Source organism: Lutjanus erythropterus, chromosome 10, assembly GCF_056507025.1.
Source record: "Lutjanus erythropterus isolate fLutEry1 chromosome 10, fLutEry1.hap2, whole genome shotgun sequence".
NCBI classification, from domain to species: domain Eukaryota; kingdom Metazoa; phylum Chordata; class Actinopteri; order Lutjaniformes; family Lutjanidae; genus Lutjanus; species Lutjanus erythropterus.
Window position 1 is genome coordinate 1,341,884 of NC_139326.1, and position 19,147 is coordinate 1,361,030.

A 19,147-nucleotide genomic window follows, 5' to 3' on the forward strand; every position below is an offset into this window, starting at 1 on the left:
GTGGCCACAGTCTGTAAGTACAACTACCTCTAAACAAAGTACAACAGGTACATAAGTAAAACTTCCGGTTATATTATTTATAGGAGCCAAATATGTTGGTGAAATATTCAAAGGTTTCACTTGTAGTTCACTGTTTTGAACGTGAGGTGTCGCTGTTGTTTCGTCATGCTCAGGTGTAAAGGCAGCAGGGTTACTGTCGTCAGGTGTTTGACCCGGAAGGACAAAAGGTGTTTGACCGCTGCGGCGCTAAAATGTTTGTCACGCGGTAAACTAAATGTTCTGGTCTTTTTTTTTTACATCGTTCACTGCATGAAGGAAATAAAATGTTTTTTGCTTCAATGAAGAAACGACAAACTCATCAGGCAGGTCACCGCTGGATTAAACATGTCAGTGGATTAATAATGAGCTCACTTCCACATCATTCAAAATAAAATTCATTTAAGAAAACAGCTGTGTGCCAAATTTTATGCACCACTGAAAATAAAAAAGTGATTGAAGAGGATGAAAAGAAGAAAAATCTATTTAAGTCAGTCATTAAAAAATACTGCAATCATTTTCATTTAAGAATTTATCTGTGACCACATACATGAATTTATGTAAATATATATTTTTAAATATATTTTGTGGTGAGGAGGAAGTGGACTGTGGTTTGTCCATGTTACAGACAGTTGGATATAAACTACACACTGCTGTCTGTTTTCTGTCTGTTTTCTGTCTGTTTTCTGTCTCTGTTTTCTGTGTTTTCTGTCTGTTTTCTGTCTGTTTTCTGTGTTTTCTGTCTGTTTTCTGTGTTTTCTGTCTGTTTTCTGTCTGTTTTCTGTCTGTGTTTTCCGTCTGTGTTTTCTGTCTGTTTTCTGTGTTTTCTGTCTGTTTTCTGTGTTTTCTGTCTGTTTTCTGTCTGTTTTCTGTGTTTTCTGTCTGTGTTTTCTGTCTGTTTTCTGTGTTTTCTGTCTGTTTTCTGTCTGTTTTCTGTCTGTGTTTTCTGTCTGTTTTCTGTCTGTGTTTTCTGTCTGTTTTCTGTGTTTTCTGTCTGTTTTCTGTCTGTTTTCTGTCTGTGTTTTCTGTCTGTTTTCTGTCTGTGTTTTCTGTCTGTTTTCTGTCTGTTTTCTGTGTTTTCTGTCTGTTTTCTGTCTGTATTTTCTGTCTGTGTTTTCTGTCTGTTTTCTGTCTGTGTTTTCTGTCTGTTTTCTGTCTGTTTTCCGTCTGTGTTTTCTGTCTGTTTTCTGTCTCTGTTTTCTGTCTGTTTTCTGTCTCTGTTTTCTGTCTGTTTTCTGTCTGTTTTCTGTGTTTTCTGTCTGTTTTCTGTCTGTGTTTTCCGTCTGTGTTTTCTGTCTGTTTTCTGTGTTTTCTGTCTGTTTTCTGTGTTTTCTGTCTGTTTTCTGTCTGTTTTCTGTGTTTTCTGTCTGTTTTCTGTCTCTGTTTTCTGTCTGTTTTCTGTGTTTTCTGTCTGTTTTCTGTCTGTTTTCTGTGTTTTCTGTCTGTTTTCTGTGTTTTCTGTCTGTTTTCTGTCTGTGTTTTCTGTCTGTTTTCTGTCTGTGTTTTCTGTCTGTTTTCTGTCTGTTTTCTGTCTGTTTTCTGTGTTTTCTGTCTGTTTTCTGTGTTTTCTGTCTGTTTTCTGTCTGTTTTCTGTCTGTGTTTTCTGTCTGTTTTCCGTCTGTGTTTTCTGTCTGTTTTCTGTCTGTTTTCTGTCTGTTTTCTGTGTTTTCTGTCTGTATTTTCTGTCTGTTTTCTGTCTGTGTTTTCTGTCTGTTTTCCGTCTGTGTTTTCTGTCTGTGTTTTCTGTCTGTTTTCTGTCTGTGTTTTCTGTCTGTTTTCTGTCTGTGTTTTCTGTCTGTTTTCTGTCTGTTTTCCGTCTGTGTTTTCCGTCTGTGTTTTCTGTCTGTTTTCTGTGTTTTCTGTCTGTTTTCTGTGTTTTCTGTCTGTTTTCTGTCTGTGTTTTCCGTCTGTGTTTTCTGTCTGTTTTCTGTGTTTTCTGTCTGTTTTCTGTGTTTTCTGTCTGTTTTCTGTGTTTTCTGTCTGTTTTCTGTCTGTGTTTTCTGTCTGTTTTCTGTCTGTTTTCTGTCTGTTTTCTGTGTTTTCTGTCTGTTTTCTGTGTTTTCTGTCTGTTTTCTGTCTGTTTTCTGTCTGTGTTTTCTGTCTGTGTTTTCTGTTTGTTTTCCGTCTGTGTTTTCTGTCTGTTTTCTGTCTGTTTTCTGTCTGTTTTCTGTGTTTTCTGTCTGTATTTTCTGTCTGTTTTCTGTCTGTGTTTTCTGTCTGTTTTCCGTCTGTGTTTTCTGTCTGTGTTTTCTATCTGTTTTCTGTCTGTGTTTTCTGTCTGTTTTCTGTCTGTGTTTTCTGTCTGTTTTCTGTCTGTTTTCCGTCTGTGTTTTCCGTCTGTGTTTTCTGTCTGTTTTCTGTGTTTTCTGTCTGTTTTCTGTGTTTTCTGTCTGTTTTCTGTCTGTGTTTTCTGTCTGTGTTTTCTGTCTGTGTTTTCTGTCTGTTTCCTGTGTTTTCTGTGTTTTCTGTGTGTTTTCTGTCTGTTTTCTGTCTGTTTTCCGTCTGTTTTCCGTCTGTTTTCTGTGTTTTCTGTCTGTTTTCTGTGTGTTTTCTGTCTGTTTTCTGTGTGTTTTCTGTCTGTGTTTTCTGTCTGTTTTCTGTCTGTGTTTTCTGTCTGTTTTCTGTCTGTTTTCCGTCTGTTTTCCGTCTGTTTTCTGTGTTTTCTGTCTGTTTTCTGTGTGTTTTCTGTCTGTTTTCTGTCTGTTTTCTGTGTTTTCTGTCTGTTTTCTGTGTGTTTTCTGTCTGTTTTCTGTCTGTTTTCTGTCTGTTTTCCGTCTGTTTTCTGTGTTTTCTGTCTGTTTTCTGTCTGTTTTCTGTGTTTTCTGTCTGTTTTCTGTCTGTTTTCTGTCTGTGTTTTCTGTCTGTTTTCTGTGTTTTCTGTCTGTTTTCTGTCTGTTTTCTGTCTGTTTTCCGTCTGTTTTCTGTGTTTTCTGTCTGTTTTCTGTCTGTTTTCTGTGTTTTCTGTCTGTTTTCTGTCTGTTTTCTGTCTGTGTTTTCTGTCTGTTTTCTGTGTTTTCTGTCTGTTTTCTGGCTGTTTTCTGGCTGTGTTTTCTGTCTGTGTTTTCTGTCTGTTTTCTGTCTGTGTTTTCTGTCTGTGTTTTCTGTCTGTGTTTTCTGTCTGTATTTTCTGTCTGTTTTCTGTCTGTTTTCTGTCTGTGTTTTCTGTCTGTGTTTTCTGTCTGTTTTCCGTCTGTGTTTTCTGTCTGTTTTCCGTCTGTGTTTTCTGTCTGTTTTCTGTCTGTGTTTTCTGTCTGTGTCTCCATGCTGCTTTCAGGTTCTGTTTGGTATTTTGTGCAGGTTTTGGTTCTGACCTGGAGGAACAGTCTCAGGTCTCTGTTCCAGCTGAGCCACAGCTTGTTCTCGACCTCGTTCACACGAACAAACTCTGAACATTTGTTCGGATTTTCTTGTTTTTTGTCTTGTGGCTCATAAATCAGATCAGAATCTCAGACTGTGACCATCTGATCCACAGTTACAACCTAACTACATGTGAGGAACTCAGACTTTCCACATCATTGTTATGTTTGAATTTTGGGAGCTCATCTTTCAAATTATTCCAACATTACATGAATGCAGGATTACTTGAGAACAGAAAAATAAAATCAGTCAGTGGAACAAAATGTTCTTGAGGTTCAGTCTCAGCTCTGATTACAGATTTAAATCCAGAGCTGCGCATCGTTTTTACTTCTAATGTTTTGTCTTTTTGTTCTTATTTCTTGGTCAGGATTCTAACTTGCAGTGCAGTTACTGTGCAAAGAGGAGAGACAAGCAAGTTCCAGTGGTTTTGTTGGATGATGCTGTCACAGTGACGCTGACCTTTGACCTTTTCAATGTAAAACGTCATCACTTCATTGTTTTATCCTGTTAAATGTTTCTGTGAAATTTTGCCATAATTAGGTAACACCAAAATAATGATACATTTTAAATTTATTTGAATTAAATTAAAATTAAATATTAAATGCTAATATTAATAGCAACATTTTACACTAAGAAATTGTATTAATTTTTTTAAATAGTTTTCAATAATATTCAGTTTTATTATTTTAACACACTAAATTTACAACCCTAGTTTGGAGAAGTGACTGTGACGTCAGCGGTTCAAAGTAACTAATACTCTGAGTAGTTTTTGAGACGAATACTGCGCTTTTACTTAAGTATATTTCTAACACCAGTACTTTTATGTAACAGTACTTGTACTTGAGTACAGATTTTAAGTACTCTTAAGTATTTTAAGTACTCTTTCCACTACTGCAGATAATGGATTCATTTCATGTTCATCATATAACTTTAAAAAAACACTGAGTCTCTCAGGAATATAATTTATTTGAATTAAACTGTGAAACTGATTATTTGAACTTTGACCTTCACTGGTTTTATTGAGGTAAACTCTGCTGTATTTATGGTGTGATGTCAGCAGTTACCTCACAGCCATGGTTTATATGTGTGACTGGTTTCTGAGAAGAGAAAATGAATAAGGAAACTTATTCAGAAAGATAAACAGGAATGATTGTTATTGATTGATTGATTGATTGATTATTCTGTATGTGCAGACTGGTTTTTATCCTGGATTTGGTTTGGTCCCACGCCATGCTGACTGTGATGGTGAGCGACACTCTACAGGAGGAACATCTGGATGCACCGAGCCCAGCTGTTCCACTCTGCAGAGCGACTCAGCTGATTCAGGATTCTGGATCTCAGGTGAGGAACACACACACACACACACACACACACACACACACACACACACTCACTCACTCACCTGGCTGAGTCTGACCACAATCTATTAATTATTAAATGTTGTATTTGAACAAATATAATCTCTAAGGACAAAACTCGTCGCGAGAACAACAATGGCATAAACATTTGATGTAATGCTTTTTTAATGTGAAAAAAATGTAGAAACATTTAAAAAAATTAACTGTCAGAGAGGTCAGAGGTCACCTTGTGGATGATGAATCAATATTATACAAACATATGTTTACATTTTACATATTTCATTTTTGTTCTTAAACCCTCTAATACTAATTCTACTCATTTAGATTAACCTACTATATTTTGTTTGGTGTACCAGATATTCTATACAGCTCACACACACTAACACACACGCTAACACACACACTTTAACACACACTTTAACACACACACTAACACACACACTAACACACACACACTAACACACACACTAACACACACACACTAACACACACACTAACACACACACACTAACACACACGCTAACACACTTCAGCAGATAAATAAAAATACAAGTGATGCAACAAAGAACCAAAGAACAAACTGAAGGAACAGATTAGCAGGAATTCTGGTTATCTGACAAATAAACAGGATCAAACTCTGTGGGACTGAACTCCATGTCGAGAGATGGAAACAAAGTACAAACAACTATAAATTAAACAGCAATAATCAATATCTCCACATGATCCACATGTTCACATCAGCAGAGAGCTCCAGCTTTAAACATGTATTACTGTCCATCATAACTGAATATATTAATAAAGAAAGTTGTATATTAATGTGTTCAAAAGAAACCATCAGAGATGAATGGCAACAAAATAATACTTCCATGTAAACAAGGAAGTTGCAAATTATAATATTCAAGACTCTTAAAATTCTCTGACGTTTTGGAAATATGATTATTTACACAGAAATCTGTCTTGTGTCATCAGCAACATACTTTATTATTATTACTTAGTGTCATTTATGAATGTAAATGATGTACGATGTTTGGCTGTTTTCACACTAGTAACTGAAAAAAAAAGAAATTTAGAAGATCAGTCACAGTTATTGATGATATAACTAGTTAGTATTTACATGTTGTCTCTTCCTGGCTGGTGTGTTTGCTGCTGCTCTGCCTGGAGGTCAGAAATCTCCTGTTTTGTTCAGACTCTTGAAGGTGTTTGGATCCTGTGTTCTCACTGTGACAGCTGGATGTCTCACCAAAGCTAAGCTAGCAGTTGATGATGATCAGGAAATACCTCTAAATCGCAACAATAAGTCAGCTGCTTGTTAAATGCACAGTATAAATAAATAAATGCAGCAGTGATGCCACTGTAACCTGTGTATTGTAATATTGAATTATTATTATTATTAAACAGTTGAAGTTATTGCACATAAAACCATACTGTTAGGTCAGTATTGCACATATGCAATATGCAGCATTCCGCTGTTGTTTAGAGAAAAGAGCATCAGCATCTGTGCAGGGCGAGAATGAAAAGCTTGGCAGTCAAAGCAACAGTAATTAAACAGGGTGGGCTTAGGGTCATCTGTAACATATTTCACTTTTTACACTTTTACTCAGAGATTCTTTTACCTAAATATGTAATATTTCTAGTCAGTCTACCTAAATGTCAACTATCTAAAACCACTGAAAGTTTTTAGACTCACACAGTTGAAAAACAACATTAAGTTTTCATGGAAAATCAGCAATATTTCAGTCAATCAACTGTTTTTATGTCGATTTCATACCAGGGATGTGATCAGATAATGTACAAAACATGACAATGTTAATAAAACTCAGCAGATGTACCAGTTGGAGCATTTGTGTCATTCCTTATTGACAAGTGAATTGATTACGTCTACACAGTTAGTTAATTTGATTGATAGAAGTCGTAAAAATACTCTACAACCCTCTTGACAAATTAGAATATCCTGAGACATCTGACTGATCATAGTGTAGCCGGATGGTCAATACAGCTCAGACTTTTTGGGGAGACCCTGTGTAATTCAGCACTGACCCTGTGTTACACAGGAGCAGCTGGTCGTACCATTTGTAATTCCTTACAGACCAGAATTAACATGCATGACATGAGGATCTTAATTTTTAATTCATTTATGCAAAGCCAGTTTTCCAGTCACCATTACTTGTAGAGTGGACCGATCCTGCTAATATTTTTCAGGGATGTTTAATACTACATGAGTCACATGCTGATGTGATGACATAATGTTGACATTTGCATAGCAAGAGAAAGCACATCTATTAAAACTAGCACGTTACAATCACAATTACGACTCTCCCTTAATTTAAATTTTTGTTCCCTGAACTCTTCCATCTGCATAAGACGTAAAACATGCATGTATCTTGCCTTTAACAACAGTCAAAAAAAGAACATATAAGAGCCATGTATTTGATTTCTGTTGAATATTTAATAATTCCCCCTAACACTAGAGGGGGTGCATGGTACAGTAGGCTGAGGAGAGTGATAGTGGTCAATGCCATCAGTCACAGGTGTTGGCGATTAGGAGGAACCGAACTGTCTATGTCTGTGCTCAGTGAACTGAACTTATTGAAAGTGATGAATTACTGAGTGTGGACACTGCAAACAAACACTCTGTAATGCACATCTAAAGAATTAGCAGCCAGTAGCAGCTGAAGTACAGGACTCAGTCACTCCAGAACATTTGGAAACCTTTTAACTTCACAGTTTTGTTACTTATTAAAGAGCTGTTGTGTTGAATTGTGTTACCCTTTAAGATTCCAGTACATTTCACTAATTAATTAATTGATTGAATAATTATTTTAGGCATTCATACTGCAAGAGAAAATCAAGAGAAAATTGTTACTTTGAAAAAACATTCTGAAGTGGTTTACTTGTATGTATAATTGTATAACTTGTAATATAAAGACTAAAGATGACATTACTGGTCAAGAAAATATTTCCTTCCTGTTGACTCTGTTTGACCTCAGAGGTGTCAGCACTGCAAGAGGCTCACATGGAGTTATGAAACAAATAATTATTCATGATCAGCTGTAGATTGGTTCAGTTTATTTATATGAACAAGATAATACATTTCAGATGGTACATTATGTGAGGCTAAATAAAAAATAATAAAAACAACAACTAAAATCATGTCACTTTACAAAAAAAAGTAAAGCCATGATCATTTCATCGAACAAAAACAAAGTATTCATTGACAACCTTTCAATATCTAAACAAGACAAAAAAAACAAATAAAAAGTAGCACTCAAAGACAAATGATTAACAGCTGGAAATCAATAAATAATGCTGTTTTAATGTCAGTTTGATTCATGAACTCTATGTACAGTACAAAAAGTTCAGAGGTTGATTGAACTGCTTGACTTGTTGCACTAATGAGCATCATTTTGTTCTTCTGTTCTCTATCAGCAATGTTAGCTAACACTGATGATCCTTAGAGGGAGGAAAGAAGCAGATTTATGGACTTATTGCATCTAAAATATAATTAATCATAACAACAAAACAAGTGGCAATTTAACAGCTGGGGCAAAAAGGGCCACAACAACGTTGAAACCATTATTGATGAAACATTAAAGGTTGATATCTGAACATGACAGCCAAACAAACACACCCCTCCCTTTAGCGCTGCTTCAGTTACTGGAAGCCTCAAAGAAGGCAAGTAATATTTTACTTCTAAGAAAGTACAAGTGTAGAGATGACCGGGGTGGAGCTGAAGCACAGAGCCAACAGACAGCTGCCGAGAGTCGGCCAACCAGGGGTAGACCTGATGTCAACTCCTTTTACTGGCAGGAGGGGAGCTCAGGGTTTATGTTTCAAATTTTTTGGGGTAAAAAAGTGGATTTGTCTTCACTCCTGCTGGTCAACCTGTCTGCAGCAGTGACCCACGGAGGAATCTGATAGTGTGAGTGTACTGATTAGAATACCACACCCCACCTTTAACTTTACTTTCAGTTGTCTATCTCTGGTTTTGAAACACTCTTGGTAGAAATGAGGGCAGGATTTTCAGCTGTTAACCATCTAAATCTTCTCTTAGATATTAGCAGTTCTGTATTAATATTGTCTGATGTTTTAGCTGCTTGTCCAAAGCTAAACCTGGACAGTGATCGGTACTTTTTTGAACAAGTGGCTCTGTTTAAACAGCCGGTGTCTGCATGACTGAATGAAGGATCTGAGTCTATCATATTATCACTGTGCAGAATGATGTGGTCACTGTGTGTTAATCTCTACAGTCTGATATAAAAATACAAAAACTTTTTCCTGTAACCATGGTGACTACATCAAAGATGGTGACAGGGTTTCAGTCCTTAGAGGGCATAAAAATTAAAATGCATGGCACAGTGGTTCTACTTCTGTGTGACATCTGACAAGTGCTCATGCGATACAGCAGGACTGTTGCTGCTCTGGGGTCAAAAGTTTCTTTTTCAACTCATTCATTTCTTGCTCATTTTTTTTCTGCAGTTCATCCAATTTTTCCTTGAGGCTGCTGTCGTCTTGGGTCATAACTTGCTGTTTCAACTCATTCATTTGTTGTTCATGTTTTGTCTGCAGTTCAGCCATTTTTTCTTGCTCGTTTCTTTTATTTTCTTCCAGAAGTTTCTGCTTGAATTCATGCAATTTTTGCTCATGTTGTTTCTGTAATTTTTCCACCTCTTTTTTCTGATTTTGTTGATGTTCAGTCAAAAGTTTCCGTTTCAAGTCAATAATTTGTTGTTCATGATCAAGCTTGATCTTTTTTATTTTCTGGTCTCCTCTGTTTGAGGTCAGAGGTTCCTTGTCCAGGTTTTTCATCTCCTGGTTCTGCTTCTTTTTTAATTTATCAATTTGCTCCTTCTCCCTCTTTTTGTTTTGGGATGAAAGATCTTTTGCAAGCTGGTCCACTTCTTTTTGGTGTCTTTCCTGCATTGCACTAATTTTTTTCCTGTTCTCTTTCTTTTGAGTCAGAAGTAGCAGTATCAAGTCAGTCATTTCTAGTTTATGTTTGCTCTGTAGTTCATCCATGGCTTGTGTCAGAGTTTTTTCTTTGTGGGTTGAAAGTTCCTTCAAGCTGTCATATTCCTCCTGCTTTTCCTGCATGTCTTTCTCCTGCTGTTGTTTCAGATCCATAACTTCCTTTAAGTGTTTTTCTATCAGGGCTGCAAAGTCCTTCTCCTTCCTCTGTTTGAATTCATTGAACTCTTCAGCTTTATTTCTGGCCTCCTCCTCATATTTCTTCTCAGTTTCCTCCAGTTTTGTGTTGTAGTTTTCCTCTAACTCTTTCAGCTTCTTCTCCTCTTGTTCTCTTCTGATTCGATCCTCTTCTTTTCTTTTCTTTTCATTATTTTCTCTTTCCTGTTCATGTTCTTCCTGCTGTTTTCTAAGTCTTTGTTCCTTCTGTTCATCTTCTTGACGTCGTTTTTCCCACCATTCTTTTTGTGTTTTCTCCCAGTTCTCTCGTTGTTTTCTCATCTCTTCTCTGCTCTCCTCCAACTTTCTGTCAATCATTTCCTTTGATTCTGACTCTGATCTTATTTTTTTCTCCAAAGCTTCAAGTTGTTGTTTCCACTCCTGTCGTTTAAGTTCTTCCTGTTGTTTCTTCTTCCTGTCTTCTTCTTCTCTCCTTTCTTGTTCTCTCTTTCTCTCCTCACGTTCTTTGTTGATTTTCTCCTCCTTTTCTTCAAGTTGTTTTTCTCTCTGTTTTCTCTCCTCTTCAATCTCTGCTCTCTGTTTCTCCATTCTTGTTTCCATTTCTTCCATTTCTTCCTCATGTTTTCTCTGAAGCTCCTCCCTCTCTCTCCTCATCTCTTCTTCCTTCTCCTCCAGGATTCTCTTCATTTCTTTCTTTATTGCTGCCTCGGCCTCTTGCAGCATCTCATTAGTGTAGCAGCTGCCTCCATTTGTCTTCACCATGGTGTCAATCTTGGTTATCAGCTCTCTGACTTGTGTGTGGTTTTGTTTATCAAAGTTATTGAACACATGGTATCTTCCTCCACAGTCAGAGATCAGCTTCTTGAAGGAATCATCACATCCCTTTTCAATATATTCCTCAACAGACTGTGAATGATGTTCCAGTGAATCTCCTCCAGTTAAAAGAATGATGGTGAACTTCTCAGAATTGTCCCCAAAGACCTCCTTGATGAGTTTTAACGTCTCCTTCTCTTCTGGTGTAAATCTACCGATCTGTATCACCAACAGGAAGACATGTGGTCCTGGAGCCAGAAGACTGATGCATTTCACCATCTCCTCATTCACTTCATCATGAGACAAAGTTGAGTCAAACAGACCAGGAGTGTCGACCACAACAACAGGACGACTGTCCACTTCACTCTGGGATTTCTGACAATGTTTGGTGACTGATTTTTGGAAAGCTTCAGCTCTAAACTCTTCTCTTCCCAGAATGGTGTTTCCTGAAGAGCTCTTTCCACTGCCAGTCTTTCCTATCAGAACAATCCTGAGACTCTCTGGACTCTGCTGCTCATCATCACCTGTGAAATAAGAAGATCAAGAGTTACTTTAAATGCTGACAGTTGGAACAGTATAGACTGCAGGATATAATGCAATATGGATGGTGTAGAGCACAAAAAACAACATTTTTTTATTATTTTGATGTCTAGTATCTATAGTTATCATTGTTAGTACTTACAGATGACTGTGCTGTTTATTTCCTGGTCCTTCAATTTGTCCTGCAGGGTGTCGATGTGTTTCTCTTGCTGTATGATCTTTTGTATTTGAGCAAATACAAATATTTTTGTTGTGATGATTTGTCTTTGCAGGGTCTCAGTCTCATTTTTTCCACCATGTCCAACAGCTGTGTGATCTGCTGCTGGTCCTTGATGTTGAGGACAACATGTCTTCCTCCACAGCTCTGAAGGAGATCCTGGATGTCTCGGGTCTTTCTTACAAAGTCAACAACAGCTGGAGCTGCAGGATCTGAGTCCACAGTGAACAGAATCATGGTGAAGTCATTGACTCGAGAGCTGAATGTCTTCTGGATGGTCTTTAACTCTCCCTTGTCTTCATCAGTGAGGGGACACACAGGTAGGACCAGGATGAAGACATGGACGCCCTCAGGATCACAGAGGGAGATACACCTGAATGATTCCTCCATCACTGCCTCCTGAGGTTTTCTATACAAGGCAGGCAGCTCCACCACAGAAACCCAACGTCCACACACCTCTCCCTGATTTTTAACACACTCTGATGAGTCGGAGACTGAATGAAGATCTGTCCGACCTAAAATGGCCTCGGCTGCTGAAGTCTTCCCTGCTCCTCTCCTCCCACACAGAACCAGGTTTAAAGATGGTTTCATGTGTTCAGACTTTGGTCTCATGGTCTCTTCAGTGAAGGTGAGGAAGGTTCCTTTGTTTTCATCCACAATCTTCTCAGTCTTCTCCATCAACAGTCTGTGGTTGTGTTCAGACATGTTGTAGTATCTTCCTCCACAGTCTTTAATGAGTTGATTCACAGTGAAACTTGTTTCATTCCCCTCATGTGTTCTGATGACCATCGAGTGTTTAAAAGCATCTTGATCAAACAAACTCAGGATGAACTTCAGTGTTTTTCTGTTCTCTTCAGTGAACTCAGATGGTTTCACTAACAGCAGAAGAACATTTGGTCCAGGAGAACACAGACTGATGCATCTCTTCATCTCTTCTCTGACTTTTCCCACAGACTGACTGAAGATGTCTGAAGTTTTCACTACAGTTAGAACATTTTCTCTCCACTCTCCACAGATAGCCACACATTGTTGTTTTTGTGAATGAAAACCTTGTTTCTCTACGATGAAGTCACCAAGCTTTGTCTTTTTGTCCTCGCTTTTCCCCACCAGTACAATCCTGAGTGCCGACACTGTAATTAAACAGAGGAAACAAATGTCGTAGCTTAGTGTTGGTAGTAACAGGCGAGTGGGCTGAAATTCAAATTCTAGGACACTGCAGCTAGTTTGAAAATCAACTGCAGCTTTCTTTCAAGCACCCTGGCATAGACTTTTCCAGGAAGGCTATGAGGGGTTATATGAGGCTATACAAGGATGTCTGAGCAATAAAATAAAGTGGTTTCTTGTTCAATCCTTTTTCACTGCAGTTACAGTGTAGATAGAAGGTATGTGGGTATAATAAAGCTCTCAAACGTCCCTTTTTCAAGGATCTTACATAGTAAGTACTGGGTATGCGGACATGTATAATTATGTAGTGCAGTTTACTGTCACTGTGAGTTAACAATGAATGAAATGTACATTTGTATTTCTTTTGAGGCAAATAACAAAGTTGATTTGTTTATTTTATTTATATTTCTTTATCTCTTATAGTAAAAAGAAAGAAAGAACCCCACTATGGGGGTTAGCAAAAATCACCCAAGCCTTTGTCTGCTTTGAGGCTGTCAAAATTGTATGTTAACTAAAGTCACAACTTATATAAAAGTCTGTATACTAAACTATCTTAAAAGATACATTTTCTGTTCTCGCTACTTAGTAGGCTCTTCCTCTCAAACTCTGAATCATTATTATTCTTTTGGTGAGTCTGAGTGTGTATAAGCTGACTCTGTTGGGTTGTTCAAATAAAAAATGTTCAGGTTTCAAAAGGCAAATGTTCTGAGAATGGAAACAATTACAACTGATGTTCAGGAATGAATCACATATTCTTTTGGTATGTATGCAGTGGTGGACAAAGTACTCAACCCCAGCACTTGAGTCAAAGTATAGATACTCCTGGTCAAATATTCAACTACAAGTGAAAGTAGCTAAGTCAAAATTTTACTTGAGTTAAAATACTAGAGTACTTACTTTTGAAAATACTTAAGTATTCAAAATATAAATTACAAAGTACATTTTCTAATATCAATACATGCTGTATTGTTTTCACGATGCATTTACAGAACCTTGTAACTCTCCTAATGATGCACTGACTTGCTTCTAAAACCACTCTGCTACACAAAGCCTATAGAAACACCTATAAAAACCTCAGCTTAGAAATGTAATTAAAAACAACAAGGACAGCTGTTGTCATTTTCTGATGTAACTGTATTAAAATCACATCATAAAATTAGATTGAAGCCGACTGTAAGGAGTTCTCCAAGTCTGTTAAATCACTGAGATTTCTTTCTGGCTTTATGCACATGAATTATGTGGTATTTTTCACCCTGATAAGAACAACATTAAAAGGCTACCTGAAATTATTTCTCTTTTTCTAATTATAATAACATCTTGAGATTGGTCAGGGGGGTTGTCAGCTTTTCTGAGATACAAGTAGAGGGGCTCCAAGGGAAACAGTTACAAGGATACAAGGAACATACTACAAGGAGATTTGAACTGGTACAGGTGCTACTATATGACCTACATAAGTCAATGAGACCATCAGCAAGAAAATGAGCTATTTCTATAGTTGGATAGTGTCGGCCATTTGGTCAGATTCTCCTTGAAATCAGATGAAGCAATTTACAGCATACAGACCGGAAGTGCCTGTGTTTTTCATTTTGTCAGGCAGAATTACAGTGAGTAGTATGTTCACCAGTTAAAGAGAAGCAGGATGAGATTTTTATTCAGGTCATTTTGTTTTTATATTTTCTGGTAGTTGCAGTGGACTCACTTTTGTCCATATGGGCCTCCAAAATCAATCTGAACATTCCTTGTAGCCGCTTTAAGTTTAGTAATGTGATCATACAATTATCACATTAATAATATAGCAATTAAAATAACTTATTATACGCCCCTTAAAGGGTCACCCATGAAACACTGTAAGTTCAAATTCAATATTATCATTATATAAATATAATTCTGGCACAGTTAAGTTTTACTCACTGTGAGGTGGAAGAAAGTCACAGCTCCTGCTGCGTGTAGGTGGTTGATGTTCATGTGAAACTATAAGGATACAGAAATATACATATTTATTCATTCATTCATTATTTTGATGTTTTCATGTAATTTCTAATAAGCATGGATTTTATGAACTGTGATTTACAATTTCCTCTACTTTTCATAATATTTTCACCTTGATCTAATATCACATGAATTGCTCCATAGCTTGCTCACTTCTGTTTAACTAATTTATTTGATTCCACTGAGCACAACACTTCTGCTCCACGGTTTTGATCCATCCTGCACACAGCAGGAAAAAAAGAACTGACCAGATTCTCTCAGTTTTCTCTGTGTCTGACTTCCTGTCCGCTTAATCTGCTCTGTGACAATTGAGGTGGCATCTGTCAAAAACAGAATTGGTGAGGCGCTATGAGTAGAATCACAAGCATTTTGTGCAATGGCAGTGATCAACTCCTGATGTGACCCAACCATAGCCTGACACAGCCATGTCTGGTGGAATCTAGTCATAACACCACAGAGGTGGAACCACACAGCAATTCTGACTTCCACCAAGGAATTGCAGAGTTGACTATTCCCTATAACAAAGGATGGGGGGTCCTTCAATGTGGTTACTGGTTTAGGTAGATGGGTTGGTGAATCTGGTTAGAGAATCAGGTAAACTTTTGTTTTTCCTCTTTGTGTTCAGAACTATGAGACACCCCTTTAACATTAAACACTGTGACTTGAGTGACTGTTTATATACACTGCTCAAAAACATTAAGGCAACACGTACTCATCACAGTCTAACAACAAGTCAGTTAAACATGTGGGATATCGATCTGTCCAGTTACGAAGTGTAAGTGATTGTGAATCACTTTCACCCGCAAATAAAAGCGACAACAGGTGGACAGGAGAGGCAACAGCAAGACAACCCCCAAGAAAGGGAATAGTTTTGCAGGTGGTGGCTACAGACTATTTCTCTCTCCTTATCCTTCCCGACTGAGTTCCCGACTAAGTTTGTATTTTTTACTCAATTTATGATATATAAAATGTTGTCGTAGAATTTTCACTCAGATTGACTTACAGTAAGGACGCTCCCAGTCAGGACTGCTGCTGCGCTTCTGGGGGTTTGAATCACCATCATCACTATCTATAAAAACATGGAAAATATAGTTATATTTTGCTGGTAAAGATTCACAGACCTGTGAATCTTTATTAATTAGTGAAGATAAATGTTTGGAAATGATCATGTTATGAGCAAATAAACATCCAACATATAGATATACAGTATATTTTTACTATTACTAATTTATTTCAGGAGCATCATGGTTTAGAGCTCCCCTAAAATGTCCCAACGACCTTCAGGGAGATAATGTCCTTTTCAGGAGAGCCGAGCTCCCCTTAGCCCTTTCATAATTTGAATCATGCCTCCTGTTTTAATAGTCTTTAGCCTGACTCGTAGCAGCTAACTAGCCAGCTCACTTTCACAACAAACCCCCCTAACCTCCATCACTCAGGTTACCCACAAGCCCACCTTCCTTAAAGGGGAGGGCTCGCCCCCTAACACACAGGTGCAGTAGGTGTGTAATTCAAGTCTATTACCGGAGCAAAAGTACTAAAATCCCATGTTGGAAATACTCCATTACAGGAAAAATTTCTGCTTTACAAAACTTTACCAAGGTAGAAGTTTTTCATTATGACAGCAAAATTTACTCCGTGTCGAAAGTGAATGTGTATTACTCATTGTGCTGTAAAATGTTTTACTATAATATCTGATGTTTTCATTTTTAAAGACTATTTTTGCCTTTATTTTGGATAGTGACAGCTGAAGATATGACAGGAAAGGGAGTAGAGAGAGGGGGAATGACACACAGCAAATGGGCCACAGGCGGGAATCGAACCAGTGACCACTGCAGAGGACTAACAGCCTCAGTACATGTGGCCAACGCTCTACCAACTGAGATATGGGAGAACTCCATATCTGATGTTTTTGAATGAATATTACAGCTGCATTAATGTTTATGTTTCATTTTACTGCTGTAGATGTTTCAGGTTGAGCTCATTTTAACTACTTTACTGCTGGCTAGTTTAATCTACAGCAATGCATCATGACAATTTGCAGTATGTTATTTTAGAGAAAATGTGTATATCAGGTTACATATCATATAACAAAAAACAGCTTAAAAATATTGGGATATTATTTTTAAGCCATATAACCCAGCCTCAGTATACATGTTGTATTTTGTGTGTATTATGAAGGAACGACAACTTAAATTTTGCTGTACAACCCTCTGTTGTATGATGGTCATAAATAACCTTGTATCCTTAATTATTATGTAGACAGTGAAAGAAGACAGTTTGTTATCCAGACTAATAAAGTCTGACTGAACTCACTAGATGATGCAGTCGCCATGATGTCACTCTGCTGGAAACATCAGAGACGAATTCAACTGAAGAGGAGAACAAACAGAAAACAAGTTCGCTCACTCACACATTGAGATAACCACAATTAACTCAAAAAGAAGTAGCGATAAGCTAATGTAGTTGTTCTGAATACTTACATGTGTCAGTGTTTTTTTTTTCAGTGTCCTCTGCTGAAGTCAAAACAGCTCTGTGTTGCAAACTGTCCTGTAACATGTCGACATCATCATCATCATCATCATCATCATCATCATCAGACATGAATAAAATCATCAGGATACACTTTACAGTTCCACTTCAGGTTGGGCTGAAGTCGGGCAAACCAGTGAGTTAAAACTAATATTTGACAGTTTGATTTAATTTCAAATATGATCTAAAGTAAATCAGCTCAGAGGTCAAAATCTCTTATTTTAACTTTAAATATTTGCATAATGGACTGCTATTATTATACTTATTATTATTTAATTATATACTACAATGACTACTACTGCTGCTGATAATAATAATAATAATATATTATTATTATTATTACAACAGTAGCAATACCTTATTTTCAGCTACTAGGCCTATTTGTGTGTGTGTGTGTGTGTGTGTGTGTGTGTGTGTGTGTGTGTGTGTGTGTGTGTGTGTGTGTAGATGGAATGGGTGTGGAGGAGCAGCACTGTGTGTAAAATCATAAAATAAAGCTTCATATAAGCGTCACAGGTATCAATATGTTTCTAAAGTTGAACTCGGAGAAACACTTTTGTTCTTTTTAAAAGTCGCCTTGTTGTTCGTGAATGGAGCCAAACTTTATTCTTCTTCCTGCTTCTGTCGAGGCGCTGATCGTCTCAAATGACTCCATTACATAATGATATTATTTACCGGAAACGATCTTAAATATCTTCAGTGATTTTTCTGTTCAAACACCAACTGAAGCATCATCCTCTGACTACTCAATTAAAGCAAAAAGCAGAAAATCATCACTTTTCTTATCGACTGTTTGAATGTTTCGCTCTTTTTTAAGTCAGGTGAAGTAAACTGACGGTGTTTGTCTGCTGTCTGTCACCCGGTCCTGTCTGAATGAACAAAAATCTGTTCCCAGCGCAGTTCATAACGTTACTGTGATAATAACAAAGCTGTATCTGCATTAACAGGCTGCATTTAGCTGCTTGATTTACTCGATCATTTCTATCAATCTGGTTTTAGTCGTTTACTCACCAGATGAAACTTCTGCTGCGTCGCCAGCGAGACACAAATGAGCATCAGGGAAAGTGAAAGTAAAGAAAAGGTGCTCAGGAAATGTTCAGATGTGTTTCAAAATATGTTATTAAAACTCAGCATGCGCCTATGTGATAATAATTACAGAAAAAAATCATTTGGATCAGTCAAGAGGAACCGCAGCCTATTTAAGCTGTGTTGCACTTACAAATGTTTTTATTTTAATTTTTGAAATTCTACATTTTTAACATTACTCTGTACATCCAATTTTGATAGTTAATCATTTTGATTCCTCTCGTGTGCAGTTTTGTTGACATGTTTACAGTTAATATTTGCTGTGTTATCTGTGAATTATGAGATTTCATTCATTTTATTCCATGACATCACAAATCTGTCCCTCCCCGCATCTAAAATGATCCAAAACAGAAGGGAAGCTCAAAATTATGAAGTCTTTACTAGCCTATTTTAATAGCCTACTGTTGCTTCGTAGGAGAGTGAGGAGTGTGTTTGTTTGTGTTGAGAATATGACTTTCGTGAAACGATCAGAAATCATCGATCGGCCACGCTGCGCTCAAACTGACCCTGCAGGCGTCACCGGACTGGGTGCGGATTGATAACATGATTCAACTGTGATGGACCAGATCTGTGGCAGAGTTATTAAAGATTAGCATTTTTTGTTGTTGTTGTTTGTTTGTTTTTAATTCAGTTTAGTTACAGTTAGTTTCCTCAGTGGGTTTGTTTATCTCATTTAAGTTTGTATTGCTTAAAATATTCACTTTTACTTTAGTCTTTATTAGTTTCAGTATTAGTTTTATTTATTTATTTTAATAATAATATGGGTGGTATTTGTCAGAGGCAGATGTAAGAAGTTCAGATCAGGTATGACAATACAAACATAAAACACAAGACGTCTCAGTCTCATTAAACAGATGAAACAACGCCCTCTAATGGTTGTGTTGATAAATCTGACCAAATTGACAAAGACTAAAAT

At 37.2% G+C, this 19,147-nt stretch overlaps 1 protein-coding gene and 1 long non-coding RNA gene across 2 annotated transcripts; both read right to left on the minus strand.

The window, feature by feature from the left end:
• Positions 1 to 7,806: 7,806 nt before the first annotated feature.
• Positions 7,807 to 14,336, minus strand: LOC146319756 (uncharacterized). Its single transcript, XM_084728888.1, is given in 4 exon segments — positions 7,807 to 11,230; positions 11,389 to 11,535; positions 11,538 to 12,698; positions 14,327 to 14,336. Coding segments are annotated over 4 exon segments (3,408 nt in total). The 3' UTR covers positions 7,807 to 9,140.
• A 202-nt stretch (positions 14,337 to 14,538) lies between these two features.
• Positions 14,539 to 16,988, minus strand: LOC146319757 (uncharacterized). Its single transcript, XR_014771451.1, has 3 exons — positions 16,930 to 16,988; positions 15,620 to 15,685; positions 14,539 to 14,598 (listed from the first exon to the last, which is right to left on the minus strand). It is a non-coding gene; the product is annotated as an uncharacterized LOC146319757 (long non-coding RNA).
• Between the last annotated feature and the right edge of the window lie 2,159 nt (positions 16,989 to 19,147).